General features: G+C 42.6%; 2 protein-coding genes across 3 annotated transcripts in view; one reads left to right on the top strand and one right to left on the bottom strand.

The window, feature by feature from the left end:
• Positions 1-1,116, top strand: part of LOC112224457 (disks large-associated protein 5) — an 18,905-nt gene extending 17,789 nt beyond the window's left edge. Inside the window, exons 14-16 of one of the 2 annotated variants that reach the window (XM_024388017.2) lie at positions 37-214; positions 351-394; positions 584-1,116. In XM_024388017.2, coding sequence (XP_024243785.1) covers positions 37-214; positions 351-394; positions 584-700 — 339 coding nt within the window. In that variant the 3' untranslated portion in view covers positions 701-1,116. The remainder of the gene's footprint in view (positions 1-36; positions 215-350; positions 395-583) is intronic. The other variant, XM_024388019.2, reaches the window with a different exon arrangement.
• Positions 1,117-8,928: 7,812 nt separating this feature from the next.
• pms2 (PMS1 homolog 2, mismatch repair system component) lies at positions 8,929-18,381 on the bottom strand. Its single transcript, XM_024388023.2, has 10 exons — positions 16,937-18,381; positions 16,657-16,796; positions 15,209-15,295; positions 14,995-15,097; positions 14,680-14,863; positions 12,185-13,722; positions 11,762-11,929; positions 11,573-11,673; positions 11,228-11,397; positions 8,929-9,368 (listed from the first exon to the last, which is right to left on the bottom strand). Exons 1-10 carry the CDS (start codon positions 16,948-16,950, stop codon positions 9,225-9,227), a joined length of 2,649 nt encoding a protein of 882 aa, XP_024243791.1. The 5' UTR covers positions 16,951-18,381; the 3' UTR covers positions 8,929-9,224.
• Between the last annotated feature and the right edge of the window lie 2 nt (positions 18,382-18,383).

Consider the following 18,383-nt stretch of genomic DNA (forward strand, 5'->3'; position numbering starts at 1 on the left):
TGGCCAAGAGGTAATTGTTTTCTCTAAATACACTAGAGTCCTCTGGGGTTGGAGTTTGAGCGCTACCTCCAACCTGTAGCAAGCTGCAGCCTGTCGCCACGGGAGCTGGCTGTTGCTGAGGAGATGCTGTCGCCCATGGCGATAGACGTAGAAATGGAGAGTCCGATGGCTCAGTCTGGAGAGCCCACTTGGGAGGAAGCGTCGTCTCCCACAGGTAAGTGGTGTGTGTGTGTACACCTGGGTTTTGGCGCATGGATAGGCTTCCACCTGGATATTTGTATTCCTTATGGTGGATTTGTTTTCTTTTTCAATCAAGTCATTTTTGTATTCCCTCCTCACTCCCATCACAGCGTTTCCCAGTTTGGCACAAATGTTCACCCCTCGGACCACAAAGGTTAACTTCCTTGTTTTACCCCCTTCTTTCTCACATATATAAAGTATGATTACATTTGGTGTTGGATCACTTTTCACTATGGTGTTCTGAAATAGGTCATTTTACTATTAGGCATGCATTCTTCTCAATTCATCAACTGACCCATGCTGTCCCCACTTCATTCTCCTAAATCTCTTCTCTCTCCTCCAGCCAGTTGAGTCGGACATGTTGCTGTTCACCCCTGATCAGATGGACAGAGTGAGACAGTCGATGTGCCCCAGTGACCTCATGTCATTCACACCTCCATCTAATAGAACGAACAACTGATGAGATCGATTTGCTTAACTGCTGTTTTTTCCCTCTTTCCCTCCATTTCGCTCTAGAGACTAGTTTTTATTGTCTCAAGAAAATAATTTTGTTTAAATGCATTGTTACTTTTTTTCTAAACTCCTCTAATTGTCAGAAAAGTGTTTTTATGTAACTTCAACAGATTTTCAAGAAGTTTCCTTAAATTCTTTGTGCTATGTCTACTACACCTTTTTTTTATTGAAATACCAAAAAGGCTCCAGGTAGTGTTTCCTAACTATTAAGCACATTTTCTATGGTGCCCAGGTGTGTGTGCAGTAACAAAAAAAAAAATTGAACCACGAGTTTATATATACCGGTAGCCTAAATTCTTCTATGGTGAATATGCATTCTGAAAAACCTTTTGGTTTGTGTAAATAAAATGTTGATTCTTCTAATTGGCCTTCAACAGACTTCTTTTTTTTAAAGGGTTCTTCTCCTTCAAGCACTATTGAAGCAATGCTGCAACGTGTTATATTTTACAGTGTAGGCTACAGCAGGAGCTAACTGGTTTGTCAGTGCCTCTTTCTACAACTATAGCATCTATACCAAACAATGACTGAGTCATGAAACAATATTTTATTATCAGAAGAATTGTGTGAAATGCATGTTAACGTAGAGGACTTATGATTTGATAGACCATGATCTGAAAATGTCTGTTTTTAATCTGGCACTAGCAAACAGGTCTTACAGTCCTATCTCTCCCAAACCCCAGGGTGATCTGGGTAGTCTATTTCCTCTTAGCCGCTGCAGGCAGGCGACTGTTTGGTGATGACCACAGAGGTGGTGGAGGCCACCGTTATCTCAGCCACTGGAGACTGGTTAAGGTCACTCTCTGGCCCTTTGCCTTGCTCCTCTCTCCATCTCTCCTCTGCCTCCCACAGATTCCTCAACCCTGAAAAGGACAGTTTTATAATTTGATTTATTTGTTGTGGAGTTACCATGAAGAGCTTGTGTTGGACCAGAGTTTGACATCAGCATTCATTGTGCACACCAAGGCCAGATTTCCTAGACTAAAAAGCACTTCAAAAGGGTTCTATGGGTTTTAATCTTGGGACATTTGACTGTCCCTTAGGGTGTGGTTATGATTCAAACTGGATGAAGGGGCCTTTTCATAATGTCTCTCAGTACCTGGTGTCTTCCTTGGCCTTAGCCAGAGCGATGCAGTGCTAGTGCAGTCTGCGTCAGCCTCTCGTCCTGCACCTCCCTTCTCAGCTCAAGGCTGTACTCTGGTGAGTCCCCTCTGGATCCAGCTCAGTGTCCGCAGGACAGGAAGTCTTCCCTGCTCTTCAGCTCCTCCTGCTCCACTCCTCTTAAACAGGCTCGGGTTAGGACACACAGCAGGAGTGAGATTGGGATGAGCACACCATAGAACAATGTTATAATTAGAAGATACATCTGTATGAAATGGTATTTCTGAGGCTGAATTCCAAAACACCCTCGCTCCTACATTTGGCATTCACCATTTGCACAAGTGTCCCAAAGCTGAGGGAGTGAAAATTGAGGGTGTAGGAGCAAATTAGACCCTACATTAGCACCTTCGACCATGTCAGCAAGGCTGCAGGCTCCAGAGTGATGTGGTATCCCAACAAGCATAGTGATAGGTTTGAAGTTTGTGCAATTTCATACAGAAGAATGGAGGTATGATACTTTATATGCCACGTGCATTTAATTAAAAAAAAAATATTTACACAAATGGAATGCCGCCCAAATGAAATGTTTAACTGTTAGATGTTTATCTTGTAAAATGACAGGGGGAATTTGAATTTCATGTTCTTATTTGAATGTAGAGCAAATTGCTTAACTCAAGTCATGAGTCCTGAAGTTGATGTGTTTATTGACCCCACCCCCCCACCACTGAAAGTTTCATCAACACATGACAAGAGGGCCCTCGGAGCGAGTTGCTATGGGTGAAGGGGTGGTTGGGGATGAACCGTGATTTTCAGAGGTCATCAAATTAGTTGTGTAATATACTTGTGTGTAATCTACCTGTGCTGGGGGGATGATCATGGGGAGGGTGATTTGACACTAGCTTCCACTGCTGATAGAGGTGGGGCTACCATGGTGATCCCTGAGTCCTCAGTGTCTGATGAGTGGGTTGCTGACCCACCACCTGACTCTGAAACACAGGAATACACTTTCAACAATGCTGCAAAGATGTGACCATCTTAACAATGTAAATTGGGCTATACAGATATGTGGGTACAGTAAAAGAGGACCCCTCAACCGATCTGTGATTTGAGGTTGCCTGCTGCATTGAGACTGGGCTCCACCTCTGCAGGTGTAGACAGCTGGAGACTCCTTGGATTTTCCCATCTGGGTAGAAAAATATTATTGAATGGATACTTTTTGGACATGGGTTTGTCTCAATTGCTCGAATTTGCCATGTGAGATTACCTGTAAATGTGGCATTTGACTGAAAGCTGATTATACCAATCAGCTTTCAGTTCAGTTGGATGATTTTACAGTAGGTTCAGCCAGAGGGGAGGGCCGCTGTCTCTTGTCCTCTCCCCAGGGGAAACCCTCCTGGTGTCAGCAAGAGTGCAGCTCTTCAGCTGGTGGTCTGACCATCCCTCTGATCCCTGACCTCTGCACAGCCCAGCAATGCCTCAAAGAACTCCAGGAATGTAATCTAGAATCAGGTCCACCATCATGAACGTTCACTTAACTTATTTATTTTTAAAGCGTCTGAGATTCTTATTGTAATGAAAATAAATCTATTATGTATTATTAGACCCCTAAACAGCTTCTATCCCCTGGCCATATGACTATTAAATGGGTAACAACTACTGTTCCCCACCATACCTACACTGCTGCTAAAATTACTATTACTATTGATTATTACTACCACTATGCTGCTGTTTATTGATTGCTGATTGCCATTAGTACCCATTTATCCTGCTACTGGTCACTATTACCCTTGTTTTTAAGTATATACAGTTGAAGTCGGAAGTTTACATACACCTTAGACAAATACATTTAAACTCAGTTTTTCACAATTCCTGACATTTAATCCGAGTAAAAATTCCTTGTCTTAGGTCAGTTAGGATCAGCACTTTATTTTAAGAATGTGAAATGTCAGAATAATAGTAGAGAGAATAGTTTATTTCAGCTTTTATGTCTTTCATCACATTCCCAGTGGGTCAGAAGTTTACATACACTCAATTCATATTTGGTAGCACTGCCTTTAAATTGTATAACTTGGGTCAAATGTTTTGGGTAGCCTTCCACAAGCTTCCCACAATAAGTTGAGTGAATTTTGTCCCATTCTTCCTGACAGAGCTGGTGTAACTGAGTCAGATTTTTAGGCCTCCTTGCTCGCACACACTTTTTCATTTCTGTCCACAAATATTCTATGGGATTGAGGTCAGGGCTTTGTGATGGCCACTCCAATACCTTGACTTTGTTGTCCTTAAGCCATTTTGCCACAACTTTGGAAGTATGCTTGGGGTCATTGTCCATTTGGAAGACCCATTTGCGACCAAGCTTTAACTTCCTGACTGATGTCTTGAGATGTTGCTTCAATATATCCACCAAATTTTCCTCCCTCCCATCTATTTTGTGACGTGCACCAGTCCCTCCTGCAGCAAAGCACCCCCACAACATGATGCTGCCACCCTCGTGCTTCACGGTTGGGATGGTGTTATTTGGCTTGCAAGCCTCCCCCTTTTTCCTCCAAACATAACAATGGTCATTATGGCCAAACAGTTCTATTTTTGTTTCATCAGACCAGAGGACATTTCTCCAAAAAGTGCAATCTTTGTCCCCACGTGCAGTTGCAAACCGTAGTTTTGGAGCAGTGGCTTCTTCCTTGCTGAGCGGCCTTTCAGGTTATGTCGATATAGGACTCGATTTACTGTTGAATTTAGATACTTTTGTACCTGTTTCCTCCAGCGTCTTCACAAGGTCCTTTGCTATTGTTCTGGGATTGATTTGCACTTTTCGCACCAAAATACGTTCATCTCTAGGAGACAGAACGTGTAAATTATAAGTGAAATAATCTGTAAACAATTGTTGGAAAAATGACTTGTGTCATGCACAAAGTAGATGTCCTAACTGACTTGCCAAAACTATAGTTTGTTCACAAGAAATGTGAGTGGAGTGGTTGAAAAACGAGTTTTAATGACTCCAACCTAAGTGTATGTAATCTTTCGACTTCAACTGTATTTTCAGAGGGACTTGGTGTGCTTACCGTCCTCAGAACGGGGGAGTGTGTGTTCTTATCCCACTCAGATCAGGGGTGTTTGAACCTTCCAGGCAGAACGCTGGGAACTCTGCCGTGTGGCCGTCCACAAGCTCCCCTTCAAATATGCACCCACTTTTTACAATAAACTTTAACCAGAATGTTCAGAGATCTTATTATTTCCACTCCACATTAACATGTACTCAATTAGAATGATTGCTCTATGGAAGTAGGAAGTGTTTTCCCCTCTTCACCTGTCCATGTTTTTTGTTGTCCTTCCACTCTCTTGTGAAGAGCCTGTGGCTGTAGTAGAAGCTGCCCTGGCCATGCCACGGCCCCTGGACAAAGTCCCCAGTGTACTCATTCCTCAGGGGGTACTGAGAGCCAGGCACTCTCCTCAGGAATCATGTGTGGATCCCCTTTCCATGCTTAGAGACAGGAGGATTTATCAGTTTTACGTGAAGTTACACTAACCATGTCTTTCTCAAAGCAAAATAATGGGTTTATTCATCTATCATGTCATGGCAGATGGGGATGATATGGTATTACCTACCTGGACCCCATTCTCCCATATCCCTCTGTGCTGTTGACCCAGCTGCAGCCACTTCCTCTTGCCCTCTCCATGTCTCACAGTGTTCCTCCACTGGCCCTCATACAAGTTCCCAGAGGGGTACCTTTGGCAGCAGAGAGAACACATGCAAGGTGTACGACACTGATATAATTTAAACATAAGAATACATTTCATGGGAGCTCATTCACATGCGTAACACAGTCTAATCACAAGTTCACCTACCATCGGCCTCCCCATCCCTCTCTGTTACTGTTCACCCAGTCTCCTTCATACCAGGACGTCACTTCCTGGTTATAGTATATTGCACCCAAATAAAACAAACAAATACTGTAAATTAAGCAACAAGCCTGCATTAAAAGACAGTGGAAGAGGTGCAGGTTTATTTGACTTGCTCAAGAATTCAAAAGGATCATACCTTTCTGTGTCTTTTGCCGTGATGCCATTGTGTAATATTACTGAGGTATTACCACCTTTGTATGTTCCCACACCATGGCGGATTCCACTGCACACCTCTCCCTCATAACACCTACTGTCCAGCCAGGTGTATTTCCCATGACCCATGGGCACATTTAATGCAAACTCCCCTGTCAAATGATGAAAATCAATGGTTCACAGATCACATCTGTAGTATAAAGATGAACTATGTATCTCCTAAAGGTGGTGGACCAAAATACATCATATTTCACTCCATCTTCCCAGGTGTACACACCATGTCAATGCATAAATCCTTCTGAAAACATACCCTTTGGAAGAAAAACAAAGCTTATTGATTTGATGTCATGTTTGCTTTTTCATTTTTAGGCATCATGTAATGTAATGCATCTTTCTGACTTAGAATCTGTGGACAACTACAAATACCTAGGTGTCTGGTTAGACTGTAAACTCTCCTTCCAGACTCACATTAAGCATCTCCAATCCAAAGTTAAATCCACCCTTCACTCATGCTGCCAAACATACCTTCGTAAAACTGACTATCCAGCCAATTCTTGACTTCGGCGATGTAATTTACAAAATAGCCTCCAACACTACTCAGCAAATTGGATGCAGTCACAGAGCCATCCGTTTTGTCACCAAAGCCCCATATACTACCCACCACTGTGACCTGTATGCTCTCGTTGGCTGGCCCTCGCTTCATATTCAGCGCCAAACCCACTGGCTCCAGGTCATCTATAAGTCTTTGCAAGGTAAAGCCCCACCTTGTCTCAGCTCACTGGTCACCATAGCAGCACCCACCCGTAGAGCGCGCTCCAGCAGGTATATTTCACTGTTCACCCCCAAAGCCAATTCCTCCTTTGGCCGCATTTCCTTCCAGTTCTCTGCTGCCAATAACTGGAACAAATTGCAAAAATCACTGGAGACTCATATATCCGTCACTAACTTCAAGCAGCACCAGCTGTCAGAGTAGCTCACAGATCACTGAACCTGTACATAGCCCATCTGTAAATACCAACTACCTCATCCCCATACTGGTTTTTTTTTTTTGCTCCTTTGCACCCCAGTATCTCTACGTGCACATTCATCTTCTGCACATCTATCACTGCAGTGTTTAAATTGCTAAATTAAAATGATTTCGCCACTGTGGCCTATTTATTGCCTTACTTCCCTTATCTTACCTCATTTGCACACGCTGTACATACTTTTTTCCTACTGTATTATTGACTATGTTTGTTTATTCCATGTGTAACTCTGTGTTGATGTGTTGCACTGCTTTGCTTTATCTTGGCCAGGTCACAGTTGTAAATGAGAACTTGTTCTCAACTAGACTACCTGGTTCAATAAAGGTGAAATAAACAAAAACTAAAAAAAATAAAAAATTATTATATCCTGAACAAAAATATAAATGCAACAATTTCAAAGTTTTTACTGCATTACACTTCAAAGAAGGAAATCAGTCAATTTAAATAAATTAGTTCCTAATCTATGGATTTCACATGACTGTGCAGTAGCGCAACCATGGGTGGGCCTCAGAGGGCATAGGCCCACCTACTTGGGAGCCAGGCCCACCCACTGGGGAGCCAGGCCCAGCCAATCAGAATGAGTTTTTTCACACAAAAGGTCTTTATCACAGACAGAAATCCTCCTCTGCACCCCCCTCCCCCCAGACGATCCCACAGGTGAAGAAGCCAGATGTGGATGTCCTGGGCTGGGGTGGTTATGTGGTCTGTGATTGTGAGGCCGGTTGAATGTAGTGTCAATTTATGTAAATCGATGTCGGACACAGATTATTGGTCGATAAATTAACATTCAATTCTCTGGCAACAGCTCTGTTGGACGTTTGCCTTTTATTGTCTCCAGCACAAAGTGCACATGTGTAATGATCATGCTGTTTAATACAATTTTTGATATGCCACAGCTTTCAGGTGGATAGATTATCTTGGCAAAGGAGTAATGCTCACTAACAGGGATGTAAACAATTTTGTACACAATCTGAGAGAAATACTCTTTTTGTGCATGTGGAACATTTCTGGGATCTTTTATTTCAGCCCATAAAAAAACGGGACCAACACTTTACATGTTGCGTTTATATTTTTGTTCAGGATACAATGTGATAATAGACACAATATGGAAATGGCATAATGAAATACCTTAAAGACATTTTCTCCCTGAAAATATGCCACACCTTCACCATGGAACTGCTTTTGATACTTATCATACTCGAGTGAGCAGATTGTTTTCATTGATCATGTAGTTAGCAGGCTGAGCAATGTATGCTTCATTTATTATGGGGAAAACAAACAATATGGAGGCATTGTTTCATGTTCAGAGAGAGAGACGAATGATGAGCAATGGTTTACCTTTGGACAATAATATTAGGAAGACCAGGGCTCATCACCTCTCTCAAATTGTTTGTCAGTGAATGGTGGTTGTCATTAAATGTGTCCTATCCCACTCTTCATCTACAACACAGGTGTCAAACTCATTCCACGGAGGGCAGAGTGATTGCAAGTTTCCTCCCCTCCCTTTTACTAAAAAAACTCTCCACACCTGGTTGTCTAGAGCTTAATTGGAAACAAAAACTTGCAGACACTAATGCCACGTTCACATGTTAGTCGGAACTAGGAAACTCTGAAATTTCCGACTTGCTAACTGGTTGTAGATATACACGTGCCGCAACAAATCAGCCAGTCCATTAGCATTTGAACACGGCATAGGCCCTCCATGGAATGAGTTTGACACCCCTGATCTACAACGTGTGGTTCCAAGACAAAACCAGCTTGGGAGCCAAATGCCAAAAGTTGACTTAATGACTGTTTGTGAGTCGTTATCTCAGGGTTTTTTCTGTTTAAACCCCTTTTGCTATTTCACTTTGTCATCCAGCCGATGCAGTTCAGTAAACATACCATGCTAAGGAGCTCAGTATGGAATCCTCAGTATGTCAAGAAAGTATTTACAGTAGAAACACAAAAATATTGTTCTATTCAAGTTGGGTTTATGTACTGAAATTATGTCAGAGCATTTGTGTTTGGATTATTTTATTGAATGCGTACTTAAAATAATAAAATTTGTAGAAATATAAAACAAATATGGAGGCTGAACATGAACATGCTGTGTCAAATTGATGAAACGTTAAGATTGAAAAAAAGAAAGAAAAACCTAACAGTGCTTGGTTTTACATAATGAGTTAGTCAATGTTTTGGGGGTGAAAAGCAACCTAGTGTCTATTCAGATAAGAGCAGGCCAACACTGTTTAGAGAGGTATTCAGTGTATCTGTTTGAGCTGGTCCAGCTGAGTTGAGAAACCAATGTGAACTTCAGTCTTCTGAAATGATGTTCAAGTTTGCAAGGTGTCTCATAGTGGGTCTGCCATGTGGACAGTTCCAAGGCTGCTCTATCTCCCCCATATGAACCACAAGCTTCTTCATCTCACTGGTGCTCAGAGCAGTACCGATCATCACCTTACGTGGGAGACAGAGTACATAGCATCATTGGACCAGGGCACAAATTAAAATTGTGTCGTTGGAAAACTAGCGCAAAAGTATGTTTAAAATACCAAACAAACATTTACACTCTCAATCACTGCATAACATACATTATAACTGGAGTGTTTGTACTAATAATTCTTATTTAGTGGTTAAATCAGAGCTTATTAAATCACATTAATACATCACAAAAACATATACAGTTGAAGTCGGAAGTTTACATACACTTCGGTTGGAGTCATTAAAACTTGTTTTTCAACCACTCCACCAATTTCTTGTTAACAAACTATAGTTTTGGCAAGTCGGGTAGGACATCTACTTTGTGCATGACACAACTCATTTTTCCAACAATTGTTTACAGACAGATTATTTCACTATAATTCACTGTATAACAATTCCAGTGTGTCAGAAGTTTACACTAAGTTGACTGTGCCTTTAAACAGCTTGGAAAATCCCATAAAATGATGTCATGGCTTTAGAAGCTTCTGATAGGCTAATTGACATAATTTGAGTCAATTGGAGGTGTACCTGTAGATGTATTTCAAGGCCTACCTTCAAACTCACAGCCTCTTTGCTTGACATCATGGGAAAATCAAAAGAAATCAGCCAAGACCTCAGAAAAACAATTGTAAACCTCCACAAGTCTGGTTCCTCCTTGGGAGAAATTTCCAAATGCCTGAAGGTACCACGTTCATCTGTACAAACAATAGTACGCAAGTATTGCAGCCATCATACCGCTCAGCCATCATACCATGCAGCCATCATACCGCTCAGGAAGGAGACGCGTTCTGTCTCCTACAGATGAACATACTTTGGTGCAAAAAGCGCAAATCAATCCCAGAACAATAGCAAAGGACCTTGTAAAGATGCTGGAGGAAACAGGTACAAAAGTATCTATATACACATAACCTGAAAGGCCGCTCAGCAAGGAAGAAGCCACTGCTCCAAAACCACCATTAAAAAGCCAGACTACGGTTTGCAACTGCACGTGGGGACAAAGATTGCACCTTTTGGAGAAATGTCCTCTGGTTTGATGAAACAAAAATAGAACTGTTTGGCTATAATGACCATTGTTATGTTTGGAGGAAAAAGGGGAGGTTTGCAAGCTGAAGAACACCATCCCAACCAGGAAGCACAGGGGTGGCAGCATCATGTTGTGGGGGTGCTTTGCTGCAGGAGGGACTGGTGCACGTCACAAAATAGATGGGAGGGAGGAAAATTTGGTGGATATATTGAAGCAACATCTCAAGACATCAGTCAGGAAGTTAAAGCTTGGTCGCAAATATGGGTCTTCCAAATGGACAATGACCCCAAGCATACTTCCAAAGGTGTGGCAAAATGGCTTAAGGACAACAAAGTCAAGGTATTGGAGTGGCCATCACAAAGCCCTGACCTCAATCGTATAGAAAATTTGTGGGCAGAACTGAAAAAGCGTGTGCGAGCAAGGAGGCGTACAAACCTGACTCAGTTACACCAGCTCTGTCAGGAGGAATGGGACAAAATTCACCCAACTTATTGTGGGATGCTTGTGGAAGGCTACCCGAAACATTTGACCCAAGTTAAACAATTTAAAGGCAATACTACCAAATACTAATTGAGTGCATGTAAACTACTGACCCACTGGCAATGTGATGAAAGAAATAAAAGCTGAAATAAATGATTCTCTCTACTATTATTCTGACATTTCACATTCTTAAAATAAAGTGGTGATCCTAACTGACTTAAGACAGAGAATTTTTACTAGGATTAAATGTCATGAATTGTGAAAAACAGTGTGAAATGTATTTGGCTAAGGTGTATGTAAACATCTGACTTCAACTGTAACAGACACTTACCGACTTCCTGCAGGCCCTGGAGGCGAACATGTGCCTGACACGAGACGGCCGACACATGACCCCTGGGCTGTCACTCAACATAAAGATGAGCTCCTCGATGTCCCCCGGACCAAATGTCCAGTTCTTACTGGTTGGCAGGGACACCAGCTTCACCCGCTCCATCACCTGGGCTGGAACACAGAGCACAATGGAATTCAGAATCAGAAAACAGACAGGCGCCATACCCATGCATGCTAGTTTGAAATCTACCTTTTGGAGAGTGTTATTGTAATTTCTTATGGCAAGGTATATTTTACCCCACTAAATATAGTAGTGAGTGAGCGTGTTGTTTTAAAATTTTCTTACCCTCCTCATCTATGAGGAAATCAAAGCCATTCTTTCTGAAGATCTCAAGGTTCTCCATGAGAACGTTCTCGCTGACTGCTGTAAGGTTGAGATTCTGTGGACTGAGAACACCATAAAAACAAATATGTTTAACACAAAAGGAGTTAAGTTACCTATATAAAGTGGTGGTGAATGTCAGTGATTCCTTACACAATGAGTCTCTGTCCTTGCAGTGCAGTGTGTTGTTGAAGCATCTCAAAGTTGTACTTCTCGTCGGTGGCGTGCTGGTCTATCATGAAGATGTCAGAGTTGAGCTTAGTTATGATGAAGCCCAGGTTAAACTGGCCGATTATCTCCATGTCCTTAAAACTGTCTTTGCTATGGGGATTACAGATGGGAACATTTCAACAGATTTAAGTATAATAACTCGATAATAATCATATCGTTATGTTATGTCGACCCTGACGAATGCAGCGTGCACCTAAAAATTGGTTCAGAAATACAATAGAAAAAATAAGATTAAATTGTGCCACTTTCTTTTATGGAGATAAAAGGTCAAATATAGTGGTCAGGAAAAAAATATTGTCCTTACAATTAACCAACAATAACCAAAAATATAAGTTAAATTCCCACCATATCTCTTTCTTCAGCTCATCCTCAGCACTCTGATTCTCTCCAGGGCTGATTTTGGCTCTGAAGCGTCTGTAGCGCAGCCTGTCTTCAGCCTTCTCTCTACGCTGTTCCTGAAGCCTTCTCACCCTCCCAAACAGCTCCTGTACAGAGAACTGCAGTGGCACTGTCCTCTTCTGTACACAGACTGGTGCGTCCACATTAGACCCAGAGGATCCTTCAGAACCGGCTGAATGTGTGGTCTTGTACTCTAAGGAGAACTGACCATCCTCTAGTTTGGCCTTCTTGGCGGTGGGACTGAAGCTCATTTCCTCAGACATCTCTGAAATACGTGGTTCAATCGGCCGGTCGAAGTGCTTAGCAACTGTGCGTTCCTCGTTGAAAGGTTCATTGAGTGCCTCGCTTTTTATAATGGGTTCGTCATCTACTATGTTGTCTGGTGAGTTGAACTCTGACCCTGTAGTAGCACAGAGACTCTCTGGGGTGGCTGTGGGGGAGCTGTGCTCCGACAGGACGCTCTCTCTGCCAGAGTCTACGTCGCTGTCCGGCGTCATTCCATACCTGAACCCCTCCAGCACAGACCTCCCCACAGGGGAACATTTCACTGCACCTCGACTGATTTTCAAAGGAGATTGTAAACTTGGCCCGTGTGTGTTCTGACTCTTGTCAGAGCCTCCGAAGAAAGACTGCAGTTTCTTCTGGGTTGGACCAGTGTTAGCAGCTTTAGCAGTGCTCGACTTGGACCCACTGCCTGGGCTGTTGTGCATGGAGAAAGCAGCCTTCAATCCAGCCAAGTTGAGAGAAGACTGGGGGCTTGGTATAACAGATTCTGAATCATCTCCAGCTTCAGGAGCCGTCTCAGATGATGGAACCTGGCATCCTTCCATATCAGATGGAGGCTCTGCTGGTCTGTAGGAATCTTGTAAAGTGTGTTTACTGGTGGTGGAGAAGGACATGTGGTTGAGGCTGATCTTGTTGACTCCAGTCTCGTACATGGCGATGAGAGAGCTCTTCATGATGGCTAGCAGGAGTTTCTCCTCCTGGAGGAAGATCTGACGCTTGTCTGGAGTGACGTTCACATCCACACACTCTGAGGCAACAGTGATGTTCAATGCAACAAACGGATACTGATGTCTGTTAAAGGTGTGATACACTTCATTCACAACCTTGGAGACCTTAGAAGGATCACACGGGCGGTTGTTGATGTAAAAGAACTGTCTGTCTGTGGCACTTCTCCCTACACCATGATCCCCTCGCGACACAAAACCGGAGATTGCGAAGAGGTCTTTGGGTAGGTCTGCATTACTCAGTCCATAATCCTCCTTAATGTTGTCTGTTGGCGAGAGCTGCTGGAATAGAAGCAGACTCTGCAACTGTTTGGGGCCAAATATGGCTCCAATGTTGTCTCTCATGCTCTGCCTGCCGCTGGTGCAGAGGACCGGGGTGCGTTTGCCCTGTCCCGTCTGGTTGGTGCAGGTGATACGAACCCCTGTTGAGACGATGCAGTAGGACTGGAGGATGTGAATCATCTTGGTGTATTCCTGCACACATACAAAGTGGGAGCACAATACTTTATGCATTCCCTAAACCAGTTCTGAAGAAAATACAAACAGTAGAATAAAACCAGTCAAAGTAGTGTGTTGACATTCCTTTTAAAGGAGTGCTGTTATTTTAGTAAATTGTGTTGTGGTTGAGTAATGTACTGTCCAACCACAGCATGACACACCACTCAGTGTAGATCCAAACGAATATGACTGACTAGTGACTAATAACCTCCAGTATTTATGCTGCAGTAGTTTATGTGTCAGGGGGCTAGGGTCAGTCTGTTATATCTGGAGTATTCTCCTGTCTTATCTGGTGTGTCCTGTGTGAATTTAAGTATGCTCTCTCTTATTCTCTCTCTTGCTTTCTCTCTTTCTCTCTTTCTCTCTCTCTCGGAGGACCTGAGCCCTAGGACCATGCCTCAGGACTACCTGGCATGATGACTCCTTGCTGTCCCCAGTCCACCTGGCCGTGCTGCTGCTTCAGTTTCAACTGTTGTGCCTGTGGCTATGGAACCCTAACCTGTTCACCGGATGTGCTACCTGTCCCAGACCTGTTTTCAACTCTCTAGAGACAGCAGGAGCGGTAGAGATACTCTGAATGATCAGCTATGAAAAGCCAACTGACATTTACTCCTGAGGTGCTGACTTATTGCATCCTCGACAACCACTGTGATTATTATTATTTGACCCTGCTGGTCATCTATGAACATTTGAACATCTTGGCCATGTTCTGTTATAATCTCCACCCGGCACAGCCAGAAGAGGACTGGCCACCCCTCATAGCCTGGTTCCTCTCTAGGTTTCTTTCTAGGTTCTGGCTTTTCTAGGGAGTTTTTCCTAGCCACCATGCTTCTACAGCTGCATTGCTTGCTGTTTGGGGTTTTAGGCTGGGTTTCTGTACAGCACTTTGAGATATCAGCTGATGCTTTATAAATAAATTTGATAATAACTGACCTTTTTGATGTTGCGTTGGAACTCCTTGTGTCGGACGGGCAGGGTGTAGAAGAGCTGCGACAGGCTGACTGTGGTGCCCTGCTGCCTGGGGTGGGGCGACCGTTGGGTCAGGTGACCGTTGTGGTCAAACACCAGCTTGGTGCCCACTTGTGCAGCTTCATGACAGGTCACAACACTGAGGTCACTGGGTAGAGAAGAGAGGAGGTCAGCTGATAATACTGCAGAGGAGAGTAGGGAACTTGCATCTGACACTCAGAGTAAGTACAACTATGTTATACTCTCCATCCATCCAGGAGATATAGAACACAGCTTTACCTGAGGGCACAAAGAGAGCTGAGGGCTTCCCCTCGGAAGCCAAATGTTTCCACGTGGATAAGGTCAGAGAAATCCTTCAGCTTCGATGTGTGGTGCTTCAAGGCTGTGGGCAGCAGGATAAAATCAAGGGCCTGAGTACAGTGTCCTATAAAAACAGTATACTACAGTATGCAATATACAAACATACAATTGGCAGATAAATGGTGTTACTCACTTAGTCCTTCAAAATTAGCCTCTTCCACTCCTTTGCCGTTGTCAGACACTTCCACAAGCTCTGTTCCGCTGTCCTTCAATTTAATGTCTACAGATATGAGGTGGAAACAACTCTCCATATTTTGGATTTGTGCAACAACAACGCATTTCCAAAACAGAAACCATACTACATCCACAGTCGATTTACAGTACAGTATTTGCAATAGAGGTCGACCGATTAATCGGAAATTAGGGCCGATTTTAAGTTTTCATAACAATCGGAAATCTGTATTTTTGGGAGTCGATTTGTCGATTTTTAAATGTATTTTTATACCTTTATTTAACTAGGCAAGTCAGTTAAGAACACATTCTTATTTTCAATGACGGCCTAGGAACGGTGGGTTAACTTAACTGCCTTGTTAAGGGGTAGAACGACAGATTTTCACCTTGTCAGCTCGGGGGATACAATCGTGCAACCTTACAGTTAACTCATCCAACGCAATAACGACCTGCTTCTCTCGTTGCACTCCACAAGGAGACTGCCTGTTACGCAAATGCAGTAAGCCAAGGTAAGTTGCTAGCTAGCATTAAACTTATCTTATAAAAAACAATCAATCATAATCACTAGTTAACTACACATGGTTGGTGGTATTACTAGATATTATCTAGCGTGTCCTGCATTGCATATAATCTGACTGAGCATACAAGCATACAAATATCTAAGTATCTGACTGAGCGGTGGTAGGCAGAAGCAGGCGCGTAAACATTCATTCAAACAGCACTTTCGTGCGTTTTGCCAGGAGCTCTTCGTTGTGCGTCAAGCATTGCGCTGTTTATGACTTCAAACCTATCAACTCCCGAGATGAGGCTGGTGTTACCGAAGTGAAATGGCTAGCTAGTTAGCGTGCGCTAATTGTCGTTGTGTTGCTGGTTCGAGCCCAGGGAGGAGCGGGACGGAAACTATACTGTTACACTGGCAATACTAAAGTGCCTATAAGAACATCCAATAGTCAAAGGTTAATGAAATACAAATGGTAGAGGGAAATAGTCCTATAATAACTACAACCTAAAACTTCTTACCTGGGAATATTGAAGACTCATGTTAAAAGGAACCACCAGCTTTCATATGTTCTCATGTTCTGAGCAAGGACATTCAGCTTTCTTACATAGCACATATTGCACTTTTACTTTCTTCTCCAACACTTTGTTTTTGCATTATTTAAACCAAATTGAACATGTTTCATTGTTTACTTGAGGCTAAATTGATTTTATTGATGTATTATATTAAGTTAAAATAAGTGTTCATTCAGTATTGTTGTGATTGTCATTATTACACATTTTTAAAAAAAGAAGAAAAAAACAAAAAAAAGATCGACCGATTAATCGGTATCAGTTTTTTTGGCCATCCAATAATCGGTATCTGCTTTGAAAAATCATAATCGGTTGACCTCTAATTTGCAAAGCACTTACCAACATTGGTGGCCCCTGCATCAATACTGTTTTCAACCAGTTCCTTGACAGCTGTAGCCAGGGTCAACACAACTTGTCCAGAGCAGATCTGATGCACAGAGTGCCTGTCAATGGCCTTGATGATTCCAGCTGGTTCAGAGCTGTTATGAAATATAATCATCATGACACAAATGGCTTTGGTACATGTATGCAGGTGTTTTCATTCTCCACAATTATGGTTCCTTGCAGTTGAGTGTAACATCAATGAACAAGGAAACATGTAGATGGGTACTCCTCTCACCTTGCATCCGTCATCTCGACTGTTTGAAGAAAACACCCTAGCTGGTGCAATGTCTGTCTGTATAAGGTCTATATTCTGTTTGTTGATTCTGTTTTCTCTGGTAGCACCATTTCATCAAATCAAATTCCGGCTACAACTAGATGGCTAGCGTCTGACAAACCAGCTAGCTAGCTGTCATACATGTTGTCAGCAAGTAAGAAAACTAACGTTCAGTTAACAGAATTCAGTTATCGCAACAACAAAAATCAGTAAACCGTGATTTAGAAGGAAGTGGCTGCAATGAAAACAAAGGTAGACCTCTTCCTCCTCATGTTGACATCCATCTATCCGCGCGCTTGTTTTGGATTAATCACCATAGATTCTGCGCAGAGAACACAAGCAGAGCTCTTGCTCTTCCTCCTCTTCTTCTTCTTCGTCTGGGGTTTGTTAAGCGGATCGCATCCAACTTTAATGTGCATACATTGCCACCTACTGTACTGGAGTGTGAGGCCAGTCACGGCCTACATTACATTAAATTAATTAAATTCTCTCCATTAGTCCTGTAATACTATTGAAATAGACCCCCCCCCCACTACACCATCCTCTCTAGACCGCTGCGCCACTCGGGAGACCCCGCAAATAGATTTTAACAAACAATTAGTCCCCCCAAAAATGCGGCCCTCAGTTGAATTTCAAAATCCCGCTGTGGAGCTCGAGACAAAAATTTTGCCCACCCCTGCGCTAGTGCCTACCCTCTTCAACCCTCTTAGACAGTTTGTGTGCCTGTGTTATGACGTTCTCTTACTGTTAGTTGTTGGTGCGCAATGCGCATCAACAGTTATCTCGGTTTCGCAGGGTCCAAGCAGGGTCATGGCTAGAAAGAATTTAAATTTTGTCAAATCAACGTCAAAAGTTGTTTGACAAAAGCAGTATCCCGTCTTGCCAAGACCATCCAGCGGGCCAATCCCTTGCTGTCTGCCAGTCAATAGAACCATTAAATTATATTTTGCATAGGGTAAACCAAAGCCATAGAATTTAGACTAAATATATGACTCTGGGGTGAACTATTGAACAAGTCAGTACTTGTAGTTTTCTTTTGAGCCCATCTCTAAAATGTGTATTTTTTTCTGATTAATAATATTAAAAAAACATGTATGTCACCAATAAAGATTTGTAACATTTCATCATCATCCTTGCCAGGATCAGGGACGAAATGAGATGCTGCAAGGGAATGTCTGACTTGTAGCGCAAAATAATAAAACGAACAAGACCGCGGTTATGGATTACATGAATGGATAGGGTTACGGTTTAAAAGTGACACAATCTCATCAATATATAATGATACAAATGAAGTCAGAATTGATTCATAATTCTCCTCACAGTAGACGTGAATTGATTAAACTGAACGTAATGTTCAGCTCATGCTTTTTTAAGACACCCCCCCTCAATTTCCTGTGTGTGTTGTTCG

This window comes from Oncorhynchus tshawytscha, linkage group LG25 (genome assembly GCF_018296145.1).
Source record: "Oncorhynchus tshawytscha isolate Ot180627B linkage group LG25, Otsh_v2.0, whole genome shotgun sequence".
Taxonomy (NCBI): domain Eukaryota; kingdom Metazoa; phylum Chordata; class Actinopteri; order Salmoniformes; family Salmonidae; genus Oncorhynchus; species Oncorhynchus tshawytscha.

Coding starts and splice junctions, on each gene's coding strand:
- pms2 (XM_024388023.2), bottom strand. Junction 14,864..14,994: donor AGCTCTCTTTGTGCCCTCAG/GTAAAGCTGTGT, acceptor TTCTCTACCCAG/TGACCTCAGTGTTGTGACCT. Junction 9,369..11,227: donor CCAGGGCCTGCAGGAAGTCG/GTAAGTGTCTGT, acceptor CTCCCACGTAAG/GTGATGATCGGTACTGCTCT.